General features: G+C 49.8%; 1 protein-coding gene across 1 annotated transcript in view; it reads right to left on the bottom strand.

Moving 5' to 3' along the window:
* Positions 1-1,592: 1,592 nt before the first annotated feature.
* The window catches only part of loxl3b (lysyl oxidase-like 3b), a 145,073-nt gene continuing 119,340 nt past the window's right edge, over positions 1,593-27,325 (bottom strand). Inside the window, exons 7-14 of the mRNA XM_038792936.1 lie at positions 25,543-25,547; positions 23,705-23,875; positions 22,646-22,801; positions 21,336-21,501; positions 9,089-9,332; positions 7,052-7,167; positions 3,356-3,492; positions 1,593-1,862 (exon numbers count right to left, since the gene is read on the bottom strand). Coding sequence (XP_038648864.1) covers positions 1,593-1,862; positions 3,356-3,492; positions 7,052-7,167; positions 9,089-9,332; positions 21,336-21,501; positions 22,646-22,801; positions 23,705-23,875; positions 25,543-25,547 — 1,265 coding nt within the window. The remainder of the gene's footprint in view (positions 1,863-3,355; positions 3,493-7,051; positions 7,168-9,088; positions 9,333-21,335; positions 21,502-22,645; positions 22,802-23,704; positions 23,876-25,542; positions 25,548-27,325) is intronic.

Raw genomic sequence — 27,325 nt, 5'->3', positions numbered from 1 at the left:
AATCTCTCCCTATACCAATCCATCTCTTATCTCTCTATCAATCCATCTCTAATCTCTATATCAATCCATCTCTAATCTCTCTCTATATCAATCCATCTCTAATCTCTCCCTGTATCAATCCATCTCTGATCTCTGTATCAATCATCTCTGATCTCTATATCAGTCCATCTCTGATCTCTCTATCAATCTATCTCTAATCTCTCCCTATATCAATCCAATTCTAACCTCTCTATGTATCTATCCATCTCTAATCTCTCCCTGTATCAATCAATCTCTAATCTCTCTCTATATCAATCCATCTCTAATCTCTATATCAATCCATCTCTAATCTCTCTATCAATCCATCTCTAATCTCTCTCTATATCAATCCATCTCTAATCTCTCTCTATATCAATCCATCTCTAATCTCTCCCTGTATCAATCCATATCTGATCTCTGTATCAATCCATCTCTGATCTCTATATCAATCCATCTCTGATCTCTATATCAATCCATCTCTAATTTCTCTCTCTATCAATCCATCTCTAATCACTCTCTATATCAATCCATCTCTAATCCCTCTCTATCAATCCATCTCTAATCGCTCTCTAAATCAATCCATCTCTAATCTCTCTTTATATCAATCCATCTCTAATCTCTCTTTATATCAATCCATCTCTAATCTCTCTTTATATCAATCCATCTCTAATCTCTGTATCAATTCATCTCTAATCTCTCTATATCAATCCATCTCTAATCTCTTTTTATATCAATCCATCTCTGATCTCTGTATCAATTCATCTCTGATCTCTCTCTTTATCAATCCATCTCTAATCTCTCTCTGTATCAATCCATCTCTGATCTCTGTATCAATGCATCTCTAATCTCTCTATATCAATCCATCTCTAATCTCTTTTTATATCAATCCATCTCTGATCTCTGTATCAATTCATCAGTCCATCAGATTAGAGATATCAGTCCATCTCTAATCTCTATATCAATGCATCTCTAATCTCTATATCAGTCCATCTCTAATCTCCATATCAATCCATCTCTAATCTCTCTATGAGTCCATCTCTAACCTCTCTTTCGTCACTATTTTTATCATTAACCCTATCATACTCTCAATGATCTCTAGCAATGGATGTCACCTCTTTCTAGGGAAGAGAGTTCTAGCCTGTCCACCCTTTCCTGGTGGGTATAAACTATCCGGCCTAATAAATCATTTTTGCACCATCTCCAGGTCCTCTATATCCTGTTTCTAATTGAGGGAACTGGATTACTCTCGATATTCTGAGTGGCTCTTCGCTCTGTTCATCTGCCCAGTGACATCCGTTGCCAGTTGATGAAGAGTTGAGTTTAAGTCTCCGTCGTCCCAGATGACCATTGGCTGCTTTCCCCTTTGAGGGGCCGAGCTGACTGCTGGTGATTTAACCTGAGGTTCACCTGACCTCAGGCGAGGGACAGGGTTGAGAAGGTGAGGCCTTCATCAATGTGAAGAGATGATCTGGACCATTTCAGCACAAATAGTCACAATTGTGGAGTAGGATTTTGCAAATCCCAGCATGAGATGATGGGACAACTGCAGGGGATGGCTTCATCCCCATGTGGTGTCAGAGATTGGTGATATTCAGAATATTAACACCAGCTAGATGCTGATGAGCTGCTAAAGATCCCACCTTGTTAACAGACGCTGTGTTTGGCCAATCAGATTGAATATTGAATGGAATCAGGAGGCCAATAGTAGCCACCTTTGGAGAGAGGTGGTTACCTATGTGACAGTTGTGCATCCAAATTCGATGTCCATCGTATTTACAGTTACACTTCATGGCATTGTTGGTGAAGTCACTCTCAGATACTTCATGATTCGGATTAATCACAACCTGTTAACCAAACAAAAGCATTAGTGTCCAATCCACTGTCCCAGAGTGTGAAAGGACAGTGTTTGACCCAGTGTCTCAGAATGTGAAGGGACAGCGTGTAACCCAGTGTCCCAGAGTGTGAAAGGACAGTGTGTGAGCCACTGTCCCAGAGTGTGAATGGACAGTGTGTGACCCAGTGTCCCAGAGTGTGAAAGGACAGTGTGTGACCCAGGTCCCAGAGTGTGAAAGGACAGTGTGTGACCCAGTGTCCCAGAGTGTGAAAGGACAGTGTGTGACCCAGGTCCCAGAGTGTGAAAGGACAGTGTGCGACCCACTGTCCCAGAGTGTGAAAGGTCAGTGTGTGACCCACTGTCCCAGAGTGTGATAGAACAGTGTTCGACCCACTGTCCCAGAGTGTGAAAGGTCAGTGTTCGACCCACTGTCCCAGAGTGTGAAAGGACAGTGTGTGGCCCACTGTCCCAGAGTGTGAAAGGACAGTGTGTAAACCACTGTCCCAGAGTGTGAAAGGACAGTGTTTGACCCAGTGTCTCAGAATGTGAAGGGACAGTGTGTGACCCACTGTCCCAGAGTGTGAAAGGTCAGTGTTCGACCCACTGTCCCAGAGTGTGGGTGGACAGTGTGTAAACCACTGTCCCAGAGTGTGAAAGGACAGTGTGTGGCCCACTGTCCCAGAGTGTGAAAGGACAGTGTGTGGCCCACTGTCCCAGAGTGTGAAAGGACAGTGTGTGACCCAGTGTCCCAGAGTGTGAAAGGACAGTGTGTGACCCACTGTCCCAGAATGTGAAAGGATAGTGTGTGACGCACTGTCCCAGAGTGTGAAAGGACAGAGTGTGACCCACTGTCCCAGAGTGTGATAGGACAGTGTGTGGCCCACTGTCCCAGAGTGTGAAAGGACAGTGTGCGACCCACTGTCCCAGAGTGTGAAAGGACAGTGTGTGACCCAATGTCCCAGAGTGTGAAAGGACAGTGTGTGACCCACTGTCCCAGAGTGTGAATGGACAGTGTGTGACCCACTGTCCCAGAGTGTGAAAGGACAGTGTGTGACCCAGTGACAGAATAAGACCATGGGTGGGATTCTCCCGTACCCGGCCGTCGCAGGGATTGGTTTGCGCCCCGCCGGCCGGCGTGGAAGGCCTTTGGTGCCGTTCCAGCTGAGGCTGAAGGGACTCCGCCGGCCGGCGCGGGTTCGCACATGCACAGGAGCGGCGTGGCGCGCTTCCCGCCCCCACCGAATCTCCGGCACCGGAGAATTCGGGGCCGGCGGGGGCAGGATTCACGCCGCCCCCCCCTGAGTTTCTCCGACCCGGCGGGGGGTCGGAGAATTCCGCCCCATAAGTCATAGAAGCAGAATTCGGTCACTCGGCCCATCAAGTCTGCTCCACCCATAACCTCTGATTCGCTTCTTAACAACTTATCTATCTCTTTCTTAAAGAATGATGACCTATTTAGCTGAACTCTCCAATCACTGCCCTCATCCTTGATTCGTGGTTTACCTGCATGATGTAGTTTCCAGGTTTGACGTCTGTGATGTCAATCCATTGGCAATCAATGTCATGACGATAAGAATCCCAGCAGCCCACAGTGATCCCCTGTTCCCCGAAGTTTGCACACTCGTATCTCTTGGCTACATCTGGCAGTGACAAAAAACTCGTTAGACACAAAAGCTAGGTCACTGGCCAATGTGAGATAATGCACTTTGGTAAGTCTAACATAATGGGGAAATATACCGTAAATGGCAAAATTCCTAGGAATAGAGAAAGTCAGAGAGATCTGGGCGTGCAAATCCACAGATCGTTGAAAGTGCCAACACAAGTGAACAAGGTCGTCAAGAAGGCATACGGAATGCTGGCCATCATTGGTCGGGGCATAGAGTATAAAAACTGGTAAGTTATGCTACAGTTGTATTGAACCTTGGTAAGGCCGCACTTGGAATATTGCGCACAATTCTGGTCGCCACACTACCAGAAGGATGTGGAGGCTTTGGAGAGGGTGCAGAAGGAGGTTTACCAGGATGCTGTCTGGTCTGAAGGGTGTTAGCTATGTGGAGATGCTGAATAGACTTGAACTGTTTTCATTAGAACGATGGAGATTGAGGGGCAACCTGATCGAGGTCTACAAGATTATGAGGGGCATGGATAGATTGGATGGGCAGGCACTCTTTCCCAGGGTGGAGGGGTCAGTCACCAGGGGTCACAGGTTTAAGGTCCATGGGGCAAAGTTTAGAGGAGATGTGCGAGGCAGGTTTTTTACACAGAGGGTGGTGAGTGCCTGGAACGCGTTGCCAGGTGAGGGTGTGGAAGCAGATACATTAACGGCGTTCAAAAGGCATCTCGACAAACACATGGATAGGATGGGTATAGAGGGATACGGCACAAGGAAGTGCTGAGGGTTTTAGCCCAGGTTGGTATCATGACCGGTACAGGCTTGCAGGGCCGAAGGGCCTGTTCCTGTGCTGTATTGTTCTTTGTTCACCCAGAGGAAACCCACGCAGACACGGGGAGAAAGTGCAAACTCCACACAGACAGTGACCCAAGGCCGGAATCGAACCTGGGACCCTGGCGCTGTGAGGCAGCAGAGCTAGCCACTGTGCCATCCCCCAACTGCGAAACCGTGCTGTGAGGCTGCTTCTCTTGCCCAGAGAATCTGGAACATAGTCTTCGGATAACAGAGCAGATATTTCGGACTGAGTCTCGGAGAAAACTCTTCAGTCAGCAGATTATGAATTGTCAGGATTCTCCAGCCCAAAGAGCTGTGGATACTCAAGTCGTTGAATATATCCAAGACATGGTGAATTGATTTTGATACCCTTCGGGGTATGTAGATCACACAGTTGAGTGGAATGGGGTAGAAGATGTTACTGGATTGTGGAGCAGACTGGAAGGGCCGAATGGCGTGCTGTGATTCCTGGCCCGGATTCTCCGCCTTGCGCTGTTGGTAACAGAATTCCCAATGCGGCGGAGAATCCAGTGTCGGGGAGAAAATGAGGTTGGCATCAGGCGCCGACCCGTTTCCATGCTCCGGCCCCCCCCACTGCCGTCGGTCCGGGCAGCATATTCTCCGGGCCCGCGTGATTCTCCGGTCCTCTGGGTCGGGAATCACGTGGGAGAGAATTGGTGCTGGTCCTGACAAGTGTGTACCTGACACGGTGGACACGGTGTACCTCGCGCTGGGCACTAACTTAACAAAATGTGACTTTTAATTAAATTTTTCCAATTAAGGGGCAATTTAGCGTGGCCAATCGATCTACCCTGCACATCCTTGGGCTGTGGGCATGATACCCACGCAAACACGGGGAGAATTTCGAAACTCCACACGGACAGTGACCTGGGGTTAAACGTTTTAAGTGAGTTTCCCCGAAGTCCACAGGAGGTCAACCCTCCCCCCTCCCACAGTGCAACCCCCTGGACACCCTCACAGCTTCAAAGTCACTCGACCGAGAAGGGAGATGATTAGAAAGCACTTAATTCTGTTTGAAGTGGCCCGGGAGCTGTCAATCGAATCTTGGCGTTTATAAATTTCACAGCTGACCAGTTCGAAGTTGCTCAACCGTGAAGGGCGATGAATGGAACAATGCTGACAGCTGTGGGGGGGAGGGGGGGGGGGGGGGCGCGTGGAAGCTGTTAATCACAGCCAAGTATAATCAGTATCACACAGAAATGAAATGAATGGCTTGCAGATCAAAGATCGGAGGGCGTTTAAACCCAGCTGACTTGTTTTCTCTTTCCATGAATTGACAAATGCTGCTTTCTGTGTCTGAGCCAGCAGGTGTATTGCCCAGGTGAGTGTTAGAGCAGTGATTATTTTCACTGCCTCTGTCTGGATGCTCTCTGGCTTCCAAACAGGACTCTCTCTTCTGGGGGGCTGCCTGACAGGACTCTCTCCTCTGGGGGGGCTTCCTGACAGGGGTATCTCTTCTGGATGGTCTGGAGGGGTGGGGTCTCTTTATTGAGGGGGTCTCTTTATTTAGGGGTCTCTGTGGGAGGAGGGGCGTAGCGGTTGCGAGGGGAGTGTCGGATCACCTCCTGTACTGCCGGGGAGGTGGAGTGAGCTTGGAAATCCAGGGCCGGGGGGAGCTGAGTTGTGATGTGGGTTGGGGGGGGGGGGGGGGGGGACCAGCTGCGAACCTCGCTGTTGGACCACCCGCTAGAAATGGGGCTGCTGGATTTCCAATGGTGCGATGTGAGGGGAGGTGGCTTCCAAATGTTGAGGACAGATGTGCTCGCTGTTCACTTGCCCCAGGTGATCACACAGACCCCCCACACAGACATCCCACTCCCCACAGACCCCCTCACCCCCCACAGACCCCTCCACCCCCCCCCCACACAGACACCCAGCCCCCACACAGACCACCCACACAGACCCCCTCACACAGACCGCCTCACCCCCACACAGACCCCCAACCCCCAAAGACCCCCCACACAGACCCCTCCACCCCCCACACAGACCTCCAGCCCCCACACAGACCTCCAGCCCCCACACAGACCCCCCACACAGACCCCCTCACACAGACCCCCCCACCCCCACACAGACCCCCCACACAGACCCCTCCACGCAGACCCCCCACCCCCACACAATCCCTACCCCTCACACAGACCCCTCCACCCCCCACACAGACCCCCAGCCCCCACACAGACCCCCCCCACACAGACCCCCCCACCCCCACACAGACCCCTCCACACCCCACACAGACCCCCCACCCCCACACAATCCCTACCCCTCACACAGACCCCTCACCCCTCACAGACCCCTCCACCCCCCACACAGACCCCCAGCCCCCACACAGACCCCCAGCCCCCACACAGACCCCCTCACACAGACCGCCTCACACAGACTGCCTCACCCCCACACAGACCCCCACATTTCATCCTGAAATCTGACCACACTCTAAAGCCATGAATGGTCTGCAGATAGCGGATCTGTGGGAACGAGATGGAGATTTCTGCTCTCCCTGGAGGAGTGGACACATGAGCTGCAGCTGGAATACTTCCCACAGCCCCTGTCTGCACTGCCCTCAGAATTCCTGACAGGAAATCGCCCAGTGATAATCCTGAAACCTCCCAGTGATAATCCTGAAATCTCAAAGTATTAACCCTGAAATCTCCCAGTGTTAATCCTGAATTCTCCCAGTGTTAATCCTGAAATCCCTTCAACCCTGCACCTCTACCCGATTGAGAGAGAATGTCACTCACTGTCACCACAATCGCTGTCCTCCAGACAGAAGCTGGCCTTATGTCCCTCCGCCACTTTGCTGCCATTCAATGTCAGGATATCATAATGGGTGAAGATGTCCATGCTGTGATAGTGTCTGTGGGAAGAGTAGGAAGAACTTAGGACAAATCAAACTCGACCCACTCAGACTCACTGCCCAACAACATAGGTCGACAATCTGCATGGGTTAGATACAGAGTAAAGCTCCCCCAACACTGTCCCCATCAAACACTCCCAGGACAGGTACAGCACGGCGTTAGATACAGAGTAAAGCTCCCTCTACACTGTCCCATCAAACACTCCCAGGACAGGTACAGCACGGGGTTAGATACAGAGTAAAGCTCCCCCAACACTGTCCCATCAAACACTCCCAGGACAGGTACAGCACGGGGTTAGATACAGAGTAAAGCTCCCTCTACACTGTCCCCATCAAACACTCCCAGGACAGGTACAGCACGGCGTTAGATACAGAGTAAAGCTCCCTCTACACTGTCCCATCAAACACTCCCAGGACAGGTACAGCACGGGGTTAGATACAGAGTAAAGCTCCCCCAACACTGTCCCATCAAACACTCCCAGGACAGGTACAGCACGGGGTTAGATACAGAGTAAAGCTCCCTCTACACTGTCCCCATCAAACACTCCCAGGACAGGTACAGTACGGAGTTAGATACAGAGTAAAGCTCCCTCTACACTGTCCCCATCAAACACTCCCAGGACAGGTACAGCACGGGGTTAGATACAGAGTAAAGCTCCCCCAACACTGTCCCATCAAACATTCCCAGGACAGGTGCAGCACGGGGTTAGATACAGAGTAAAGCTCCCCCTGCACTGTCCCATCAAACACTCCCAGGACAGGTACAGCACGGGGTTAGATGCAGAGTAAAGCTCCCTCTACTCTGTCCCATCAAACACTCCCAGGACAGGTACAGCATGGGGTTAGATACAGAGTCAAGCTGCCTCTACACTGTCCCCATCAAACACTCCCAGGACAGGTACAGCAAGGGGTTAGATACAGAGTCAAGCTGCCTCTACACTGTCCCCATCAAACACTCCCAGGACAGGTACAGCAAGGGGTTAGATACAGAGTAGAGCTCCCTCTACATTGTCCCCATCAAACACTCCCAGGACAGGTACAGCACGGCGTTAGATACAGAGTAAATCTCCCCCTACACTGTCCCCATCAAACACTCCCAGGACAGGTACAGCGTGGAGTTAGATACAGAGTAAAGCTCCCTCTACACTGTCCCCATCAAACACTCCCAGGGCAGGTACAGCGTGGAGTTAGATACAGAATAAAGCTCCCTCTACACTGTCCCCATCAAACACTCCCAGGACAGGTACAGCGTGGAGTTAGGTACAGAGTAAAGCTCCCTCTACACTGTCCCCATCAAACACTCCCAGGACAGGCATAGCACGGGGTTAGATACAGAGTAAGGTTCCCTCTACACTGACCCCATCAAACACTCCCAGGACAGGTACAGCGTGGAGTTAGGTACAGAGTAAAACTCCCTCAATATTGTCCTATCAAACGTTTCTTCTATTCCCTTGTCCCTTGTGCTTTTTTTAATGCTATTGGATTTAACCATTCCTCCTGACTGGGAGAACTGAGTTTGCTCAATGCCTCTCTCCACACGAGCTCCACGGTTTATTTCCACAAATCGTGCTCACTCTCTCTTTCCATTAATATTCTCCTTTCTAGGGCAGCACGGTGGTGCAGTGGGTTAGCCCTGTTGCTTCACGGCGCCGAGGATCTGGGTTCGATCCCGGCTCTGGGTCACTGTCCGTGTGGAGTTTGCACATTCTCCCCGTGTCTGCGTGGGTTTCACCCCCACAACCCAAAGGTGTGCAGGCTAGGTGGTTTGGCCACGCTAAATTGTCCCTCAATTGGAAAAAACTGAATTGGGTACTCTAAATTTACTTTTAAAATCTCCTTTCTGCGTTCCCTTTGAGCTTCTCTGACCCCCCAGGTAACAAGAGGGCCTTTCGCCAATCTGGCGATGCCACCCCGCTCTTACCCGTGACATTCGTGCCAGACCCAGGAGTGCCGACCGGCCTTGGGTCTGAAGTCCGCCCGCCCGATGTTGTGAATTTCGGAGGAGAAGCGGAGGAGCCGGCGGTGCCCATATGGCCAGTTGGCATTCTTGGCAGAGCTGGACAGGCAGTTCTCCTCGGCGGCGCAGTACAGCATGTGCAGGGGCCGGTCCTCAAGGTAAGCAGTCTGCTGAACAAGCTGGGCATCCAAAATCAAGTCGGAGGAAGCTGTGAAGACACAGGGCACAAACTGTTCATACGTTAGAACATCTGCCAGAGCAGCAGTGACAGATCACACTGGAACACTGTACCAGAGCAGCAGTGACAGATCACACTGGAACACTGTACCAGAGCAGCAGTGACAGATCACACTGTACCAGAGCAGCAGTGACAGATCACACTGGAACACTGTACCAGAGCAGCAGTGACAGATCACACTGGAACACTGTACCAGAGCAGCAGTGACAGATCACACTGGAACACTGTACCAGAGCAGCAGTGACAGATCGCACTGGAACACTGTACCAGAGCAGCAGTGACAGAGCACACTGGAACACTGTACCAGAGCATCAGTGACCAGATCACACTGGAACACTGTACCAGAGCAGCAGTGACAGATCACACTGGAACACTGTACCAGAGCAGCAGTGACAGATCACACTGGAACACTGTACCAGAGCAGCAGTAACAGATCACACTGGAACACTGTACCAGAGCAGCAGTGACAGATCACAATAAAACACTGTACCAGAGCAGCAGTGACAGATCACAATAAAACACTGTACCAGAGCAGCAGTGACAGATCACACTGGAACACTGTACCAGAGCAGCAGTAACAGATCACACTGGAACACTGTACCAGAGCAGCAGTGACAGATCACAATAAAACACTGTACCAGAGCAGCAGTGACAGATCACACTGGAACACTGTACCAGAGCAGCAGTGACAGATCACACTGAAACACTGTGCCAGAGCAGCAGTGACAGATCACACTGGAACACTGTACCAGAGCAGCAGTGACAGATCACAATAAAACACTGTACCAGAGCAGCCGTGACAGATCACACTGGAACACTGTACCAGAGCAGCAGTGACAGATCACACTGGAACACTGTACCAGAGCAGCAGTGGCAGATCACACTGGAAGACTGTACCAGAGCAGCAGTGACAGATCACACTGGAGCACTGTGCCAGAGCAGCAGCGACAGATCACACTGGAACACTGTACCAGAGCAGCAGTGACATAGAACACTGTACCAGAGCAGCAGTGACAGATCACACTGGAACACTGTACCAGAGCAGCAGTGACAGATCACACTGGAGCACTGTACCAGAGCAGCAGCGACAGATCACACTGGAACACTGTACCAGAGCAGCAGTGACAGATCACACTGGAACACTGTGCCAGAGCAGCAGTGACAGCACACTGGAACACTGTACCAGAGCAGCAGTATCAGATCACAATAAAACACTGTACCAGAGCAGCAGTATCAGATCACACTGTACCAGAGCAGCAGTGACAGAGAACACTGGAACACTGTACCAGAGCGTCAGTGACAGATCACACTGAAACACTGTACCAGAGCAGCAGTGACAGAGAACACTGGAACACTGTACCAGAGCATCAGTGACAGATCACACTGGAACACTGTACCAGAGCAGCAGTGACAGAGAACACTGGAACACTGTACCAGAGCATCAGTGACAGATCACACTGGAACACTGTACCAGAGCAGCAGTGACAGATCACACTGAAACACTGTACCAGAGCAGCAGTGACAGATCACAATAAAACACTGTACCAGAGCAGCAGTGACAGATCACACTGGAACACTGTACCAGAGCAGCAGTAACAGATCACACTGGAACACTGTACCAGAGCAGCAGTATCAGATCACAATAAAACACTGTACCAGAGCAGCAGTATCAGATCACACTGTACCAGAGCAGCAGTGACAGAGAACACTGGAACACTGTACCAGAGCGTCAGTGACAGATCACACTGAAACACTGTACCAGAGCAGCAGTGACAGAGAACACTGGAACACTGTACCAGAGCATCAGTGACAGATCACACTGGAACACTGTACCAGAGCAGCAGTGACAGATCACACTGGAACACTGTACCAGAGCAGCAGTGACAGATCACACTGGAACACTGTACCAGAGCAGCAGTGGCAGATCACACTGGAACACTGTACCAGAGCAGCAGTGGCAGATCACACTGGAAGACTGTACCAGAGCAGCAGTGACAGATCACACTGGAGCACTGTACCAGAGCAGCAGCGACAGATCACACTGGAACACTGTACCAGAGCAGCAGTGACAGATCGCACTGAAACACTGTGCCAGAGCAGCAGTGACAGCACACTGGAACACTGTACCAGAGCAGCAGTATCAGATCACAATAAAACACTGTACCAGAGCAGCAGTATCAGATCACACTGTACCAGAGCAGCAGTGACAGAGAACACTGGAACACTGTACCAGAGCGTCAGTGACAGATCACACTGAAACACTGTACCAGAGCAGCAGTGACAGAGAACACTGGAACACTGTACCAGAGCATCAGTGACAGATCACACTGGAACACTGTACCAGAGCAGCAGTGACAGAGAACACTGAAACACTGTACCAGAGCAGCAGTGACAGGGAACACTGGAACACTGTACCAGAGCAGCAGTGACAGAGAACACTGTACCAGAGCGTCAGTGACAGATCACACTGAAACACTGTACCAGAGCAGCAGTGACAGATCACACTGAAACACTGTACCAGAGCAGCAGTGACAGATCACACTGGAACACTATACCAGAGCAGCAGTGACAGAGAACACTGAAACACTGTACCAGAGCAGCAGTGACAGGGAACACTGGAACACTGTACCAGAGCAGCAGTGACAGAGAACACTGTACCAGAGCGTCAGTGACAGATCACACTGAAACACTGTACCAGAGCAGCAGTGACAGATCACACTGAAACACTGTACCAGAGCAGCAGTGACAGAGAACACTGGAACACTGTACCAGAGCAGCAGTGACAGATCACACTGAAACACTGTACCAGAGCAGCAGTGACAGAGAACACTGGAACACTGTACCAGAGCAGCAGTGACAGATCACACTGAAACACTGTACCAGAGCAGCAGTGACAGAGAACACTGGAACACTGTACCAGAGCAGCAGTGACAGATCACACTGAAACACTGTACCAGAGCAGCAGTGACAGATCGCACTGAAACACTGTGCCAGAGCAGCAGTGACAGCACACTGGAACACTGTACCAGAGCAGCAGTATCAGATCACTCTGAAACACTGTACCAGAGCAGCAGTGACAGAGAACACTGGAACACTGTACCAGAGCGTCAGTGACAGATCACACTGAAACACTGTACCAGAGCAGCAGTGACAGAGAACACTGGAAAACAGTACCAGAGCATCAGTGACAGATCACACTGGAACACTGTACCAGAGCAGCAGTGACAGAGAACACTGAAACACTGTACCAGAGCAGCAGTGACAGGGAACACTGGAACACTGTACCAGAGCAGCAGTGACAGAGAACACTGTACTAGAGCGTCAGCGACAGATCACACTGAAACACTGTACCAGAGCAGCAGTGACAGATCACACTGAAACACTGTACCAGAGAAGCAGTGACAGATCACACTGGAACACTGTACCAGAGCAGCAGTGACAGAGAACACTGAAACACTGTACCAGAGCAGCAGTATCAGATCACACTGGAACACTGTACCAGAGCAGCAGTGACAGATCACACTGAAACACTGTGCCAGAGCAGCAGTGACAGATCACACTGGAACACTGTACCAGAGCAGCAGTGACAGATCACACTGGAACACTGTACCAGAGCAGCAGTGACAGATCACACTGGAACACTGTACCAGAGCAGCAGCGACAGATCACACTGGAACACTTTACCAGAGCAGCAGTGACAGATCACACTGGAACACTGTACCAGACCAGCAGTGACAGATCACACTGGAACACTTTACCAGAGCAGCAGTGACAGATCACACTGGAACACTGTACCAGACCAGCAGTGACAGATCACACTGGAACACTGTACCAGAGCAGCAGTGACAGATCGCACTGAAACACTGTGCCAGAGCAGCAGTGACAGCACACTGGAACACTGTACCAGAGCAGCAGTATCAGATCACAATAAAACACTGTACCAGAGCAGCAGTATCAGATCACACTGAAACACTGTACCAGAGCAGCAGTGACAGAGAACACTGGAACACTGTACCAGAGTGTCAGTGACAGATCACACTGAAACACTGTACCAGAGCAGCAGTGACAGAGAACACTGGAACACTGTACCAGAGCAGCAGTGACAGATCACACTGGAACACTGTACCAGAGCAGCAGTGACAGAGAACACTGAAACACTGTACCAGAGCAGCAGTGACAGAGAACACTGGAACACTGTACCAGAGCAGCAGTGACAGATCACACTGGAACACTGTACCAGAGCAGCAGTGACAGAGAACACTGAAACACTGTACCAGAGCAGCAGTGACAGGGAACACTGGAACACTGTACCAGAGCAGCAGTGACAGTGAACACTGTACCAGAGCGTCAGTGACAGATCACACTGAAACACTACCAGAGCAGCAGTACCAGATCACAATAAAACACTGTACCAGAGCAGCAGTATCAGATCACACTGAAACACTGTACCAGAGCAGCAGCGACAGATCACATTTGAACACTGTCAGAGCAGCAGTGACAGATCACACTGAAACACTGTACCAGAGCAGCAGTGACAGAGAACACTGGAACACTGTACCAGAGCATCAGTGACAGATCACACTGAAACACTGTACCAGAGCAGCAGTGACAGAGAACACTGGAACACTGTACCAGAGCGTCAGTGACAGATCACACTGGAACACTGTACCAGAGCAGCAGTGACAGAGAACACTGAAACACTGTACCAGAGCATCAGTGACAGGGAACACTGGAACACTGTACCAGAGCAGCAGTGACATAGAACACTGTACCAGAGCGTCAGTGACAGATCACACTGAAACACTGTACCAGAGCAGCAGTGACAGATCACACTGAAACACTGTACCAGAGCAGCAGTGACAGATCACACTGGAACACTGTACCAGAGCAGCAGTGACAGATCACACTGCAGCACTGTACCAGAGCAGCAGTGACAGAGAACACTGTACCAGTGCGTCTGTGACAGATCACACTGGAACACTGTACCAGAGCAGCAGTGACAGATCACACTGAAACACTGTACCAGAGCAGCAGTGGCAGATCACACTGGAACACTGTACCAGAGCAGCAGTGACAAATCACACTGGAACACTGTGCCAGAGCAGCAGTGACAGATCACACTGGAACACTGTACCAGAGCAGCAGTGACAGATCACACTGGAACACTGTACCAGAGCAGCAGTGACAGATCACACTGAAACACTGTACCAGAGTAGCAGTGACAGAGAACACTGGAACACTGTACCAGAGCAGCAGTGACAGAGAACACTGGAACACTGTACCAGAGCAGCAGTGACAGATCAGAAACAAAAGGCAGTAAGGGGGAAAGTGTAAGGCAGAGGAGCCATAGTCAAAAATCAAAATGGGCGACAGTACAAGGTACGGTGACTGAGGAGAGCTCAGTGAATAGGCCCAGTAATACTAAAAGGAATAAAACGGGAAGTAAAAACATTAACGGTAAGCGACTCAGCAGGTTGATACATGAAGATATGGGTTCAACAACAAGGAAAATTAGGAGAAAAGTTAAGAGGAAATATAACTTAGGAGAGGTTACTGATCAAGGTGTTAAGATTCAAAAGAGGTATAAAAGCCAACATAAGTGTACTTTGCCTGAATGCTCGTAGTATTCGGAATAAGGTAAATGAGTTGATGGCACAAATCATCGTGAATCACTATATGATTTAGTGGCCATTACTGAAACATGGTTAAAGGATGGTCACGACTAGGAGTTAAATATCCACGGGTATCAAACTATTCGGAAGGACAGAGTGGATGGTAAGGGAGGTGGTGTAGCTCTGTTATTTAAGGATGACATCCGGGCAATAGTAAGGGATGACATCGGTGCTATGGAGGATAAGGTTGAATCCATTTGGGTCGAAATCAGGAATAGTAAGGCCAAAAAGTCATTGATAGGAGTAATCTATCGGCCACCAAATAGTAAAATTATGGTGGGGCAGGCAATAAAAAAAGAAATAACTGATGCATGTAGAAATGGTACAGCAGTTATCATGGGGGATTTTAATCTACATGTCGATTGGTTTAACCAGGTCGGTCAAGGCAGCCTTGAGGAGGAGTTTATAGAATGTATCCATGATAGTTTCCTAGAACAGTATGTAATGGAACCTACAAGGGAACAAGCGGTCCTAGTTCTTGTCCTGTGTAATGAGACAGGGTTGATTCATGATCTCATAGTTAGGGATCCTGTCGGAAGGAGCGATCACAATATGGTGGAATTTAAAATACAGATGGAGGGTGAGAAGGTAAAATCAAACACTAGTGTTTTGGGCTTAAACAAAGGAGATTACATTGGGATGAGAGAAGAGCTAGCTAAATTAGACTGCGAGCAAAAACTTTATGGTGGAACAGTTGAGGAACAGTGGAGAACCTTCCAAGCGATTTTTCACAGTGCTCAGCAAAAAGAAAGGACGGTAGAAAGAGGGAAAATCGACCGTGCATATCTAAGGAAATAAGGGAGAGTATCAAATTGAAGGAAAAAGCATACAAAGTGGCAAAGATTGGTGGGAGACTAGAGGACTGGGAAATCTTTAGGGGGCAACAGAAAGCTACTAAAAAAGCTATAAAGAAGAGTAAGATAGATTATGAGAGTAAACTTGCTCAGAATATAAAAACAGACAGTAAAAGTTTCTACAAATATATAAAACAAAAAAGAGTGGCTAAGGTAAATATTGGTTCTTTAGAGGATGAGAAGGGAGATTTAGTAATGGGAGGTGAGGAAATGGCTGAGGAACTGAACAGGTTTTTTGGGTCGGTCTTCACAGTGGAAGACACAAATAACATGCCAGTGACTGATAGAAATGAGGTTATGACAGGTGAGGACCTTGAGATGATTGTTATCACTAAGGAGGTAGTGATGGGCAAGCTAATGGGGCTAAACGTAGACAAGCCTCCTGGTCCTGATGGAATGAAATGAAATGAATGAAATGAAAATCGCTTATTGTCACGAGTAGGCTTCAAATGAAGTTACTGTGAAAAGCCCCTAGTCGCCACATTCCAGCGCCTGTTCGGGGAGGCTGGTACGGGAATCGAACCGTGCTGCTGGCCTGCTTGGTCTGCTTTCAAAGCCAGAGAGAGTGCTAAAAGAGATGGCTAGGGAAATGGCTAGGGAAATTGCAAATCCGGTGGATTGGAAATTAGCAAACGTGACGCCACTGTTTAAAAAAGGAGGTAGGCAGAAAGCAGGAAATTATAGGCCAGTGAGCTTAACTTCGGTAGTAGGGAAGATGCTGGAATCTATCATCAAGGAAGAAATTGCGAGGCATCTGGATAGAAATTGTCCCATTGGGCAGACGCAGCATGGGTTCATAAAGGGCAGGTCATGCCTAACTAATTTAGTGGAATTTTTTGAGGACATTACCAGTGCAGTAGATAACAGGGAGCCGATGGATGTGGTATATCTGGATTTCCAGAAAGCCTTTGACAAGGTGCCACACAAAAGGTTGCTGCATAAGATAAAGATGCATGGCATTAAGGGTAAAGTAGTAGCATGGATAGAGGATTGGTTAATTAATAGAAAGCAAAGAGTTGGGATAAATGGGTGTTTCTCTGGTTGGCAATCAGTAGCTAGTGGTGTCCCTCAGGGATCCGTGATGGGCCCACAATTGTTCACAATTTACAGAGATGATTTGGAGTTGGGGACCAAGGGCAATGTGTCCAAGTTTGCAGATGACACTAAGATGAGTGGTAAAGCGAAAAGTGCAGAGGATACTGGAAGTCTGCAGAGGGATTTGGATAGGTTAAGTGAATGGGCTAGGGTCTGGCAGATGGAATACAATGTTGACAAATGTGAGGTTATCCATTTTGGTAGGAATAACAGCAAACGGGATTATTATTTAAACAATAAAATATTAAAGCATGCCGCTGTTCAGAGAGACTTGGGTGTGCTAGTGCATGAGTCACAGAAGGTTGGTTTACAAGTGCAACAGGTGATTAAGAAGGCAAATGGAATTTTGTCCTTCATTGCTAGAGAGATGGAGTTTAAGACTAGGGAGGTTATGTTGCAATTGTATAAGGTGTTAGTGCGGCCACACCTGGAGTATTGTGTTCAGTTTTGGTCTCCTTACCTGAGAAAGGACGTACTGGCGCTGGAGGGTGTGCAGAGGAGATACACTAGGTTAATCCCAGAGTTGAAGGGGTTGGATTACGAGGAGAGATTGAGTAAACTGGGACTGTACTCGTTGGAATTTAAAAGGATGAGGGGGGATCTTATATAAACATATAAAATTATGAAGGGAATAGATCGGATAGATGCGGGCAGGTTGTTTCCACTGGCGGGTGAAAGCAGAACTAGGGGGCATAGCCTCAAAATAAGGGGAGGTAGATTTAGGACTGAGTTTAGGAGGAACTTCTTCACCCAAAGGGTTGTGAATCTATGGAATTCCTTGCCCAGTGAAGCAGTTGAGGCTCCTTCATTAAATGTTTTTAAGATAAAGATGGATAGTTTTTTGAAGAATAAAGGGATTAATGGTTCTGGTGTTCGGGCCGGAAAGTGGAGCTGAGTCCACAAAAGATCAGCCATGATCTAATTGAATGGCGGAGCAGGCTCGAGGGGCCAGATGGCCTACTCCTGCTCCTAGTTCTTATCACACTGTAACACTGTACCAGAGCAGCAGTGACAGATCACACTGGAACACTGTACCAGAGCAGCAGTGAAAGATCACACTGGAACACTGTACCAGAGCAGTTGTGACAGATCGCACTGGAACACTGTACCAGAGCAGCAGTGACAGATCACACTGGGGCACTGTACCAGAGCAGCAGTGACAGAGAACACTGAAACACTGTACCAGAGCAGCAGTGACAGGGAACACTGGAACACTGTACCAGAGCAGCAGTGACAGATCACACTGGAACACTGTACCAGAGCAGTTGTGACAGATCGCACTGGAACACTGTACCAGAGCAGTTGTGACAGATCGCACTGGAACACTGTACCAGAGCAGCAGTGACAGATCACACTGGAACACTGTACCAGAGCAGCAGTGAAAGATCACACTGGAACACTGTACCAGAGCAGTTGTGACAGATCGCACTGGAACACTGTACCAGAGCAGTTGTGACAGATCGCACTGGAACACTGTACCAGAGCAGCAGTGACAGATCACACTGGAACACTGTACCAGAGCAGCAGTGACAGATCACACAGGAACACTGTACCAGAGCAGTAGTGACAGATCGCACTGGAACACTGTACCAGAGCAGCAGTGACAGATCACACTGGGCCACTGTGCCAGAGGAACAATGATGCCACACTGTGCCAGAGCAGCAGTGACAGCACACTGGGGCACTGTACCAGAGCAGCAGTGACAGCACACTGGGGCACTGTACCAGAGCAGCAGTGACAGCACACTGGAGCACTGTACCAGAGCAGCAGTGACAACACACTGGGGCACTGTGCCAGAGCAGCAGTGACAGATCACACTGGGGCACTGTACCAGAGCAGCAGTGACAGATCACACTGGGGCACTGTACCAGAGCAGCAGTGACAGATCACACTGGGGCACTGTACCAGAGCAGCAGTGACAGCACACTGGGGCACTGTGCCAGAGCAGCAGTGACAGCACACTGGGGCACTGTGCCAGAGCAGCAGTGACAGCATACTGGGGCACTGTGCCAGAGCAGCAGTGACAGCATACTGGGGCACTGTACCAGAGCAGCAGTGACAGCACACTGGGGCACTGTACCAGAGCAGCAGTGACAGCACACTGGGGCACTGTACCAGAGCAGCAGTGACAGCACACTGGGGCACTGTACCAGAGCAGCAGTAACAGCACACTGGGGCACTGTGCCAGAGCAGCAGTGACAGCACACTGGGGCACTGTACCAGAGCAGCAGTGACAGCACACTGGGGCACTGTGCCAGAGCAGCAATGACAGCACACTGGGGCACTGTGCCAGAGCAGCAGTGACAGCACACTGGGGCACTGTGCCAGAGCAGCAGTGACAGCACACTGGGGCACTGTACCAGAGCAGCAGTGACAGCACACTGGGGCACTGTACCAGAGCAGCAGTGACAACACACTGGGGCACTGTACCAGAAAAAAAAGAAAGGCAAATGGTATGTTTGTCTTCAGTGCAAGACGATTTAAGTACAGGATCAAGGATATCTTACTGCAGCTGTACAGGGCTTGGCTGAGACCACAGCTGGTGTATTGTGTTCAGTTAAAGTCTCCTTATCCACACTGTGCCATCGAGGGAATGCAGTGAAGGTTCACCAGACTGAATCCTGGGATGGCGGGATTGTTGTACGAGGAGAGGTTGGGTCAACGGGGTCTGTATTCACTGGGGTTTTGCAGAATGAGAGGGGACCTCACTGAATTGTATAAAGGTCTGACAGGGCGGGGCAGACTGGATACAGGGATGCTGTTCCCTCTGGCTGGGGAGGGGTGGTGGGTTCTCTAGAACAAGGGGTCAGTCCCAGGATAGGGGGGAGGCCATTTTGGACTGAGATGAGGCAAAATGTTTTCACTCAGAGGGTTATTCTCTACCACAGAAAGCGGTGGAGGACAAGTGACTGAATATATTTAAGAAGGAACTAGATGGCGGTGTAGGGGGTGAGGGGGGGGGGGGGGGGGGGGGGGGGGAGGGCGCAGGTGTGTGGTGGTGAGATAGAGGATCAGCTATAATCGGATTGAACGTTGGCGAAGGTTCGAAGGGCCGAATGGCCTACCCCTGCTCCTATTTTCTGTTTCTATTCTAAACCCCGTCAATAACTACCTCTGTGCAGCTCTGAAGAAGTCACGCCGATTCAAAACGTTTACTCTGTTTCTCTCTCCACAGCTGACCTGCTGGGTTTTTCCAACGTTTTCCGTTTTTCTTCTAGTAGTGATGTAGCGCAGGTTAACGTCCGAGGGGGCACGGGTTCAAATCCCACCACGGCAGCTGGTGAAATTTTAATTCCATCAATAAATCTGCAACCCGAAGCTCGTCCCGGTAACGGCGGCCATGGCAACGATTATCGATTGTGCAACATCCCATCACGTGAGAGAGGCGGAGGGGTTTAGGGAGGGAGTTCTGGAGCTTGGGGCTCACGCAGCTGAACATAAGAACTAGGAGCAGGAGTCGGCCATCTGGCCCCTCGAGCCTGCTCCGCCATTCAATTAGATCATGGCTGATCTTTTGTGGACTCAGCTCCACTTTCCGGCCCGAACACCATAACCCTTAATCCCTTTATTCTTCAAAAAACTATCTATCTTTACCTTAAAAACATTTAATGAGGGAGCCTCAACTGCTTCACTGGGCAAGGAATTCCATAGATTGACAACACTTTGGGTGAAGAAGTTCCTCCTAAACTCAGTCCTAAATCTACTTCCCCTTATTTTGAGGCTATGCCCCCTAGTTCTGCTGTCACCCGCCAGTGGAAACAACCTGCCCGCATCTATCCTATCTATTCCCTTCATAATTTTAAATGTTTCTATAAGATACCCCCTCATCCTTCTAAATTCCAACGAGTACAGTCCCAGTCTACTCAACCTCTCCTCGTAATACAACCCCTTCAGCTCTGGGATTAACCTAGTGAATCTCCTCTGCACACCCTCCAGCGCCAGTACGTCCTTTCTCAAGTAAGGAGACCAAAACTGAGCACAATACTCCAGGTGTGGCCGCACTAACACCTTATACAATTTCAACATAACCTCCCTAGGCTTAAACTCCATCCCTTTAGCAATGAAGGACAAAGCTCCATTTGCCTTCTTAATCACCTGTTGCACTTGTAAACCAACTTTCTTTGACTCATGCACTGGCACACCCAGGCACAACCGCCAATGGCAAAGCGATTACAATCAGCGCTACTGAAGAGGCCAGAAGTCGAGGAGCTCCGATATCTCGGAGAGGGTTGTGGGGCTGGGGGGGACGATGACAGAGAAAGGGAGCAGCAAGACCATGGAAGGATTTGAAAACACGGATGAGCCATCCCAGCCCAATGACAGGACAGAGAGAGACACTGCAGGATCCTTACTCTCAGAACATATCACTCCGGCAGCAAAACGGGTCCCAGTCTTCTTGCACTTCACAGTGTCCCCGTGATTTTGACACTGGCTCAATGTCATCTCATTTCCGGTACACTTCACTCCGCTCAGAACCATCTCCTTGGCACCAGTGTCGGCATCCCAGTACCAGGTTTCCTTGGAAACAATGGAAGGTCAAAGGTTAAGGGTGCTGCCATCCATCGACCCTAGTTTCCAACACAAAGAATCTGGGAAGTAAGTGAGACACGGAAGAGCTTTTTCAGCAACCCAAGGTGCAGATACAATCAGCTGAGTGGCATCCCGCAGTGCTGAGGAATTCTAGGACCCTGACATTGGCTGGTAGTCTACAGTAAATGTGGCCAATCTCTGTGGGACCCCAGGACCCCCCCCCCCCCCCTGCCCTAGAGCAGACAACTGATACCCCCATGCGCGTCTGCAATGCGTTGCCTGGAAACCAAATGGAGGGCCATGGCATGGACTATGATTTCCCAGCGATATCGCCACACAGGCCTACTGGGCGTTCCCTGGAATCTGCAATGGGCACCAGTGGTCACGGAAAGTGGTCACTCGCCCCGATGTCTCAAGAGGTCGATATCTGCAGTGCAGACATTGAACCCGGAGGCTGTGAGTTTGAACCGGGGCAGAAAGCGAATTCAGAAGAGCCAACAACTTGTGGCCTTGCACCCAGGACATGAAGCCAGTGGCTTAGTTCTTTCCTATCCTTCAGGGAGAGAGAACCTGCTGTCCTCAATCAGTCTGGGCCGCACGTGACTCCAAACCCACACCGGATGAGTGTGGGTGACGAGGGGCAGGCCTTGCTAGGATGTCCCAAACGGAATGGCCTGGCATTGACCACGCTGCCTAAAGGCCTGGATCCCTCGGGGACCCAGTTTCCCTGCACCTTGTTTTTCAGTCACTCCTGGGTGAGAACCAGCCTGTGGTAACATTCCCATCTTCATCCAAATCTAGTGTTTGAATCCATTAGGGATAGAGAAACGGGAGTCCGGAATTTCAGCTCGGAAGCCCAGTGGATCCTGGAATGGGGTGGGCAAGGGGCCCCCAAGCAAGCCATAGGAACTGTGCTCTCCTGCTCCCTGTTATTGGCTGCTGTCCATGGTGAAATAGTGGAAGGATTCACACTATCAGAATACACTGTCACCTGGTTAATCAGCCACAAAGCCCTGAGAATGGGAGACTCAGACACTGTCACCAGCAACCTGCGGGGATTTGAGGAAGGCAATGATAATCTCCCTCCCCTCTCGCACATTCATTCTAGTCCTGCTCCCTGGGTCGTACATACCGTGATTGCATGCAGAGAATAGCCTAGACCCAGCTGCCGACACACCACCATCGCTTCGCCCGTGCTCCACCTGTCACTGCATATTGTGCCCCACTTTTTGCCGTGCAGAATTTCCACACGACCCTCGTAGGCCGTCCTGCCACCAACAATCCGGATCTGTGGAAAATTCTCACCATTTGTCAGCATGCAGATCCCTGCCCTGACCGTGGCACCCTCCTCTCTCTCAATCTCGCTCTCTCTCAATCTCCCTCTATCCATCTCTCAATCGCTCCCTTGTTTTTCACTCCATCCTTTCAATGTCACACCTTCTCTTTCACTCCCTCTCTCATTCCCTCCCCTTTCTCCTCACAGTCTCGCTCTCTCACCCTCAACCTCTCTCATTAGTTCCTTCTCACACTCGCTCATATTTGCCCCCTCCCTCTCTCCCACCCCTCCATCCATCTCACCTCCCTAAATACCTCCCAAACTCTCAGGCCCAGCACCCACTCCGTTCCTCCCCCCTCATTTCCCCCTCTGGTTCTGTCTCTCCTTTCCCTCCGCTCTCCCTCCCTCCTCTCGCTTTCCCCCCGCTCTCACTCCCTCCTCACTCTTCCCTCCACTCTTTCCCTCCGCTCTCACTCCCTCCTCTCTTTCCCTCCACTCTCACTCCCCGCCTCTCTCTCTCTCTCTCTCTCTCTTTCCCTCCACTCTCACTCCCTCCTCTTTCTCTCTCTCTCCTTTCCTTCACATCACACTCACTCCTCTCTCTCTCCTTTGCCTTGAATCTCACTCACTCCTCTCTCTCCTTTCCCTCCCCTCTCATTCCCTCGCTCTCTCCTTTCCCTCTCTCTCTCGCTCTCTCTGCCCACACCCCCCTCTCCCCCCCAGCTGCTCCATTTGGTATTTTACACTGACCCTGTCCCTGATTCAGGTTTCAATGATCACCGTACGACAGGGCACCCTGCCATTTGAAGTCCAGCTCTAACAGAACTGAACCAGACTCGCAGAGAGCTCACTGCACCATGACCTGCCACTGGTTTGGGGTGCGGGGTGCGAGCAAGACGTTTGAGACGTACGTACTTGGACACCATGGTTGGCGTATCCAATGCCCAGCTGCCGACAAACCACCATGGCTTCCAGGGTTCCCCAGCTTTCTCCGCAGACCAGGCCCCATTGCTGAGTTCCATTAGCTCCTGTCGTCAGGACCTCCACTCTGCCCTCAAAACGTGTCCGTCCTCCACTGATCCGGATCTGCAAGCGTTAGGCGAGTTAAGATGTTAGGCTGCAGGCCGAAGGCTTTGTTGCTGGGCAGAGTATCGCGACAGCCAACTGAATGTTGTGTATAATGGGCACATTCAGAGGGCCATACCACTTCAGAAATAAAAAAGATAGAGAGGCACCGGAGAAGGTTCGCAAAGAAGGCGAGAATGGTGCCTGAATGAGAGGGTGTAACCATCGAGACAGATCAAACAATCTGGGGTCTCTTTGCTTCAGAAAAGGGAGGCTGGGGGGAGGGGTGGCAGATGGTGGGTAACCTGAGAGAGATTTTTATTATTCTGAAAGGGTTTGACAGGGTAAACGCAGGAAAAATGTTCCCGCTTGTGGGGGAGACCAGGATCAGGGGCCATCAATGTGACAGTCACTAATAAATCCAATTAGGAGTTCAGGAGAAACGTCTTTACCCAGAGACTGGGGGCGGGGGGGGGGGGGGGGGGGGGGGAGGGGGGAATGTGTAAACTCACTGGCAGAGGGAGTGGCTGAGGGGAAGGGCTGATATTCACAAGGAAGCTGGATGCAGATTGATGCACGATCAATTATACAACTGTGGCTTTATTGCAGTCAGATGCGTGGCCTCCTGCTGCAGCTGGCGAAATGGCAGATCAATGGAGGACACGCATATTTATAAGGCTCCTAGTGGGCGGAGCCAGCCGGCAGGGGCTACCGGCGAACCTGTAGTACAGGTCCTACCTTACATCCCCTAATACAGGTGCACAGTGGTTCACCACACACACACGAGAGAGAAAGAAATTGACGGGTTGAGATGAAGAGTGGTGGGGGGGTGGGAGGAGGCTCGTGTGGGGCATGAATAACAGTAAGGGCCGAATGGTCTGTCTCTGTGCTTGCACAGTTAACCAGCATAGTCTGCAACTCCACGGAGACAAGGTCTTCAAGAGATTCCCTCATATCCCTGAAGTCTCCGGGGCAGCAAGTGGAGCCAATAAAATTGGCCTCAGTGCCACAGTTACACAGGCTGGGGCAAGGGCAGCACGGTAGCACAGTGGTTAGCACTGTGGCTTCACTGCGCCAGGGTCCCAGGTTCGGTTCCCTGCTGGGTCACTGTCTGTGCGGAGTCTGCACGTTCTCCCCGTGTCTGCGTGGGTTTCCTCCGGGTGCTCCGGTTTCCTCCCACAGTCCAAAGACGTGCAGGTTAGGTGGATTGGCCATGATAAATTGTCCTTAGTGTCCAAAAAGGTTAGGAGGGGTTATTGGGTTACAGGGATAGGGTGGAAGTGAGGGCTTAAAGTTGGTCGCGGCAGACTCGATGGGCTGAATGGCCTCCTTCTGCACTGTATGTTCTATGTTCTAAGGGTTCTTAAATGAGGGCGGGATTTCGGCAAAAATCTCATCAGCAACAAAGCAGCTACCCACTCTGATGGTCACGCTACTTAGCTGAGGCGCTGCCTCAACACAGTGACAATTCTGGGTGGGCTGCAGAGGTCAGGGGTCACTGGCAATGTGTTCGTCAACAGGCGAGTCTCTTGGCCACATGTTGGACTGGAAAAGAGCAGTGAGGTTTAGAGGGCGACGGCACAGTACATATTATACACAAACAAGCACTCAGTAAGCTCTGCAGATACCGAGTATCACTCTAGGATACTGTATTGCAAATTTGATCACCTTTTTGCAATACTACATACTATTACTACAGCATTAGAGAAACAAATCCAGAAAAAATATACAAAATATAAACAACCAGGTGAAAAAAAACAGCAGCTTTCACACAGAGTAACAGCAGTAAGGCAATAACAGGGAGGTTTGAATAGTCAGTCATAAAACTGGGAGTGAGTAACAGAGAGTAATAAACACTGGGAGTGAGTAACAGAGAGTAATAGACACTGGGAATGAGTAGCAGAGAGTAATAGACACTGGGAGTGAGTAACAGAGAGTAATAGGCACTGGGAGTGAGTAACAGAGAGTAATAGACACTGGGAGTGAGTAACAGAGTAATAGACACTGAGTGAGTAACAGAGAGTAATAGACACTGGGAGTGAGTAACAGAGTAATAGACACTGTGAGTGAGTAACAGAGAGTAATAGACACTGGGAGTGAGTAACAGAGAGTAATAGACACTGGGAGTGAGTAACAGAGTAATAGACACTGAGTGAGTAACAGAGAGTAATAGACACTGGGAGTGAGTAACAGAGTAATAGACACTGTGAGTGAGTAACAGAGAGTAATAGACACTGGGAGTGTGTAACAGAGAGTAATAGACACTGGGACTGAGCAGAGAGGGTAATAGACACTGTGAGTGTGTAACAGAGAGTAATGAACACTGGGAATGAGTAACAGAGAGTAATCCCTGAACAGGCGCCGGAATGTGGCGACTAGGGGCTTTTCACAGTAACTTAATTTGAAGCCTACTTGTGACAATAAGTGATTTTCATTTCATTTCTCATTTCATTATAGACACAGAGAGTGAGTAACAGAGAGTAATAGACACTGTGAGTGAATAGCGGAGAGTAATAGACACTGGGAGTGTGTAACAGAGAGTAATAGACACTGGGAGTGAGTAACAGAGAGTAATAGACACTGTGAGTGAGTAACAGAGAGTAATAGACACTGGGAGTGTGTAACAGAGAGTAATAGACACTGGGACTGAGCAGAGAGGGTAATAGACACTGGGAGTGTGTAACAGAGAGTAATAGACACTGGGAGTGTGTAACAGAGAGTAATAGACACTGGGAGTGAATAACAGAGAGTAATAGACACTGGGAGTGAGTAACAGAGAGTAATAGACACTGGGAGTGTGTAACAGAGAGTAATAGACACTGGGAGTGAATAGCGGAGAATAATAGACACTGGGAGTGAATAACAGAGAGTAATAGACACTGGGAGTGTGTAACAGAGAGTAATAGACACTGTGAGTGAGTAACAGAGAGTAATAGACACTGGGAATGAGTAGCAGAGAGTAATAGACACTGGGAGTGAGTAACAGAGAGTAATAGACACTGGGAGTGAGTAACAGAGAGTAATAGACACTGGGAGTGAGTAACAGAGAGTAATAGACACTGGGAATGAGTAGCAGAGAGTAATAGACACTGGGAGTGTGTAACAGAGAGTAATAGACACTGGGAATGAGTAACAGAGAGTAATAGACACTGGGAGTGTGTAACAGAGAGTAATAGACACTGGGAGTGTGTAACAGAGAGTAATAGACACTGGGAGTGAGTAACAGAGAGTAATAGACACTGGGAATGAGTAGCAGAGAGTAATAGACACTGGGAGTGTGTAACAGAGAGTAATAGACACTGGGAATGAGTAACAGAGAGTAATAGACACTGGGAGTGTGTAACAGAGAGTAATAGACACTGGGAATGAGTAGCAGAGAGTAATAGACACTGGGAGTGAGTAACAGAGAGTAATAGACACTGGGAGTGAGTAACAGAGAGTAATAGACACTGGGAGTGAGTAACAGAGAGT

The sequence above is a fragment of the Scyliorhinus canicula genome, chromosome 3 (assembly GCF_902713615.1).
Source record: "Scyliorhinus canicula chromosome 3, sScyCan1.1, whole genome shotgun sequence".
NCBI lineage: Eukaryota > Metazoa > Chordata > Chondrichthyes > Carcharhiniformes > Scyliorhinidae > Scyliorhinus > Scyliorhinus canicula.
The sequence above is the reverse complement of the archived record's forward strand: the minus strand, read 5'-3'. Positions and strand labels throughout refer to the sequence as shown.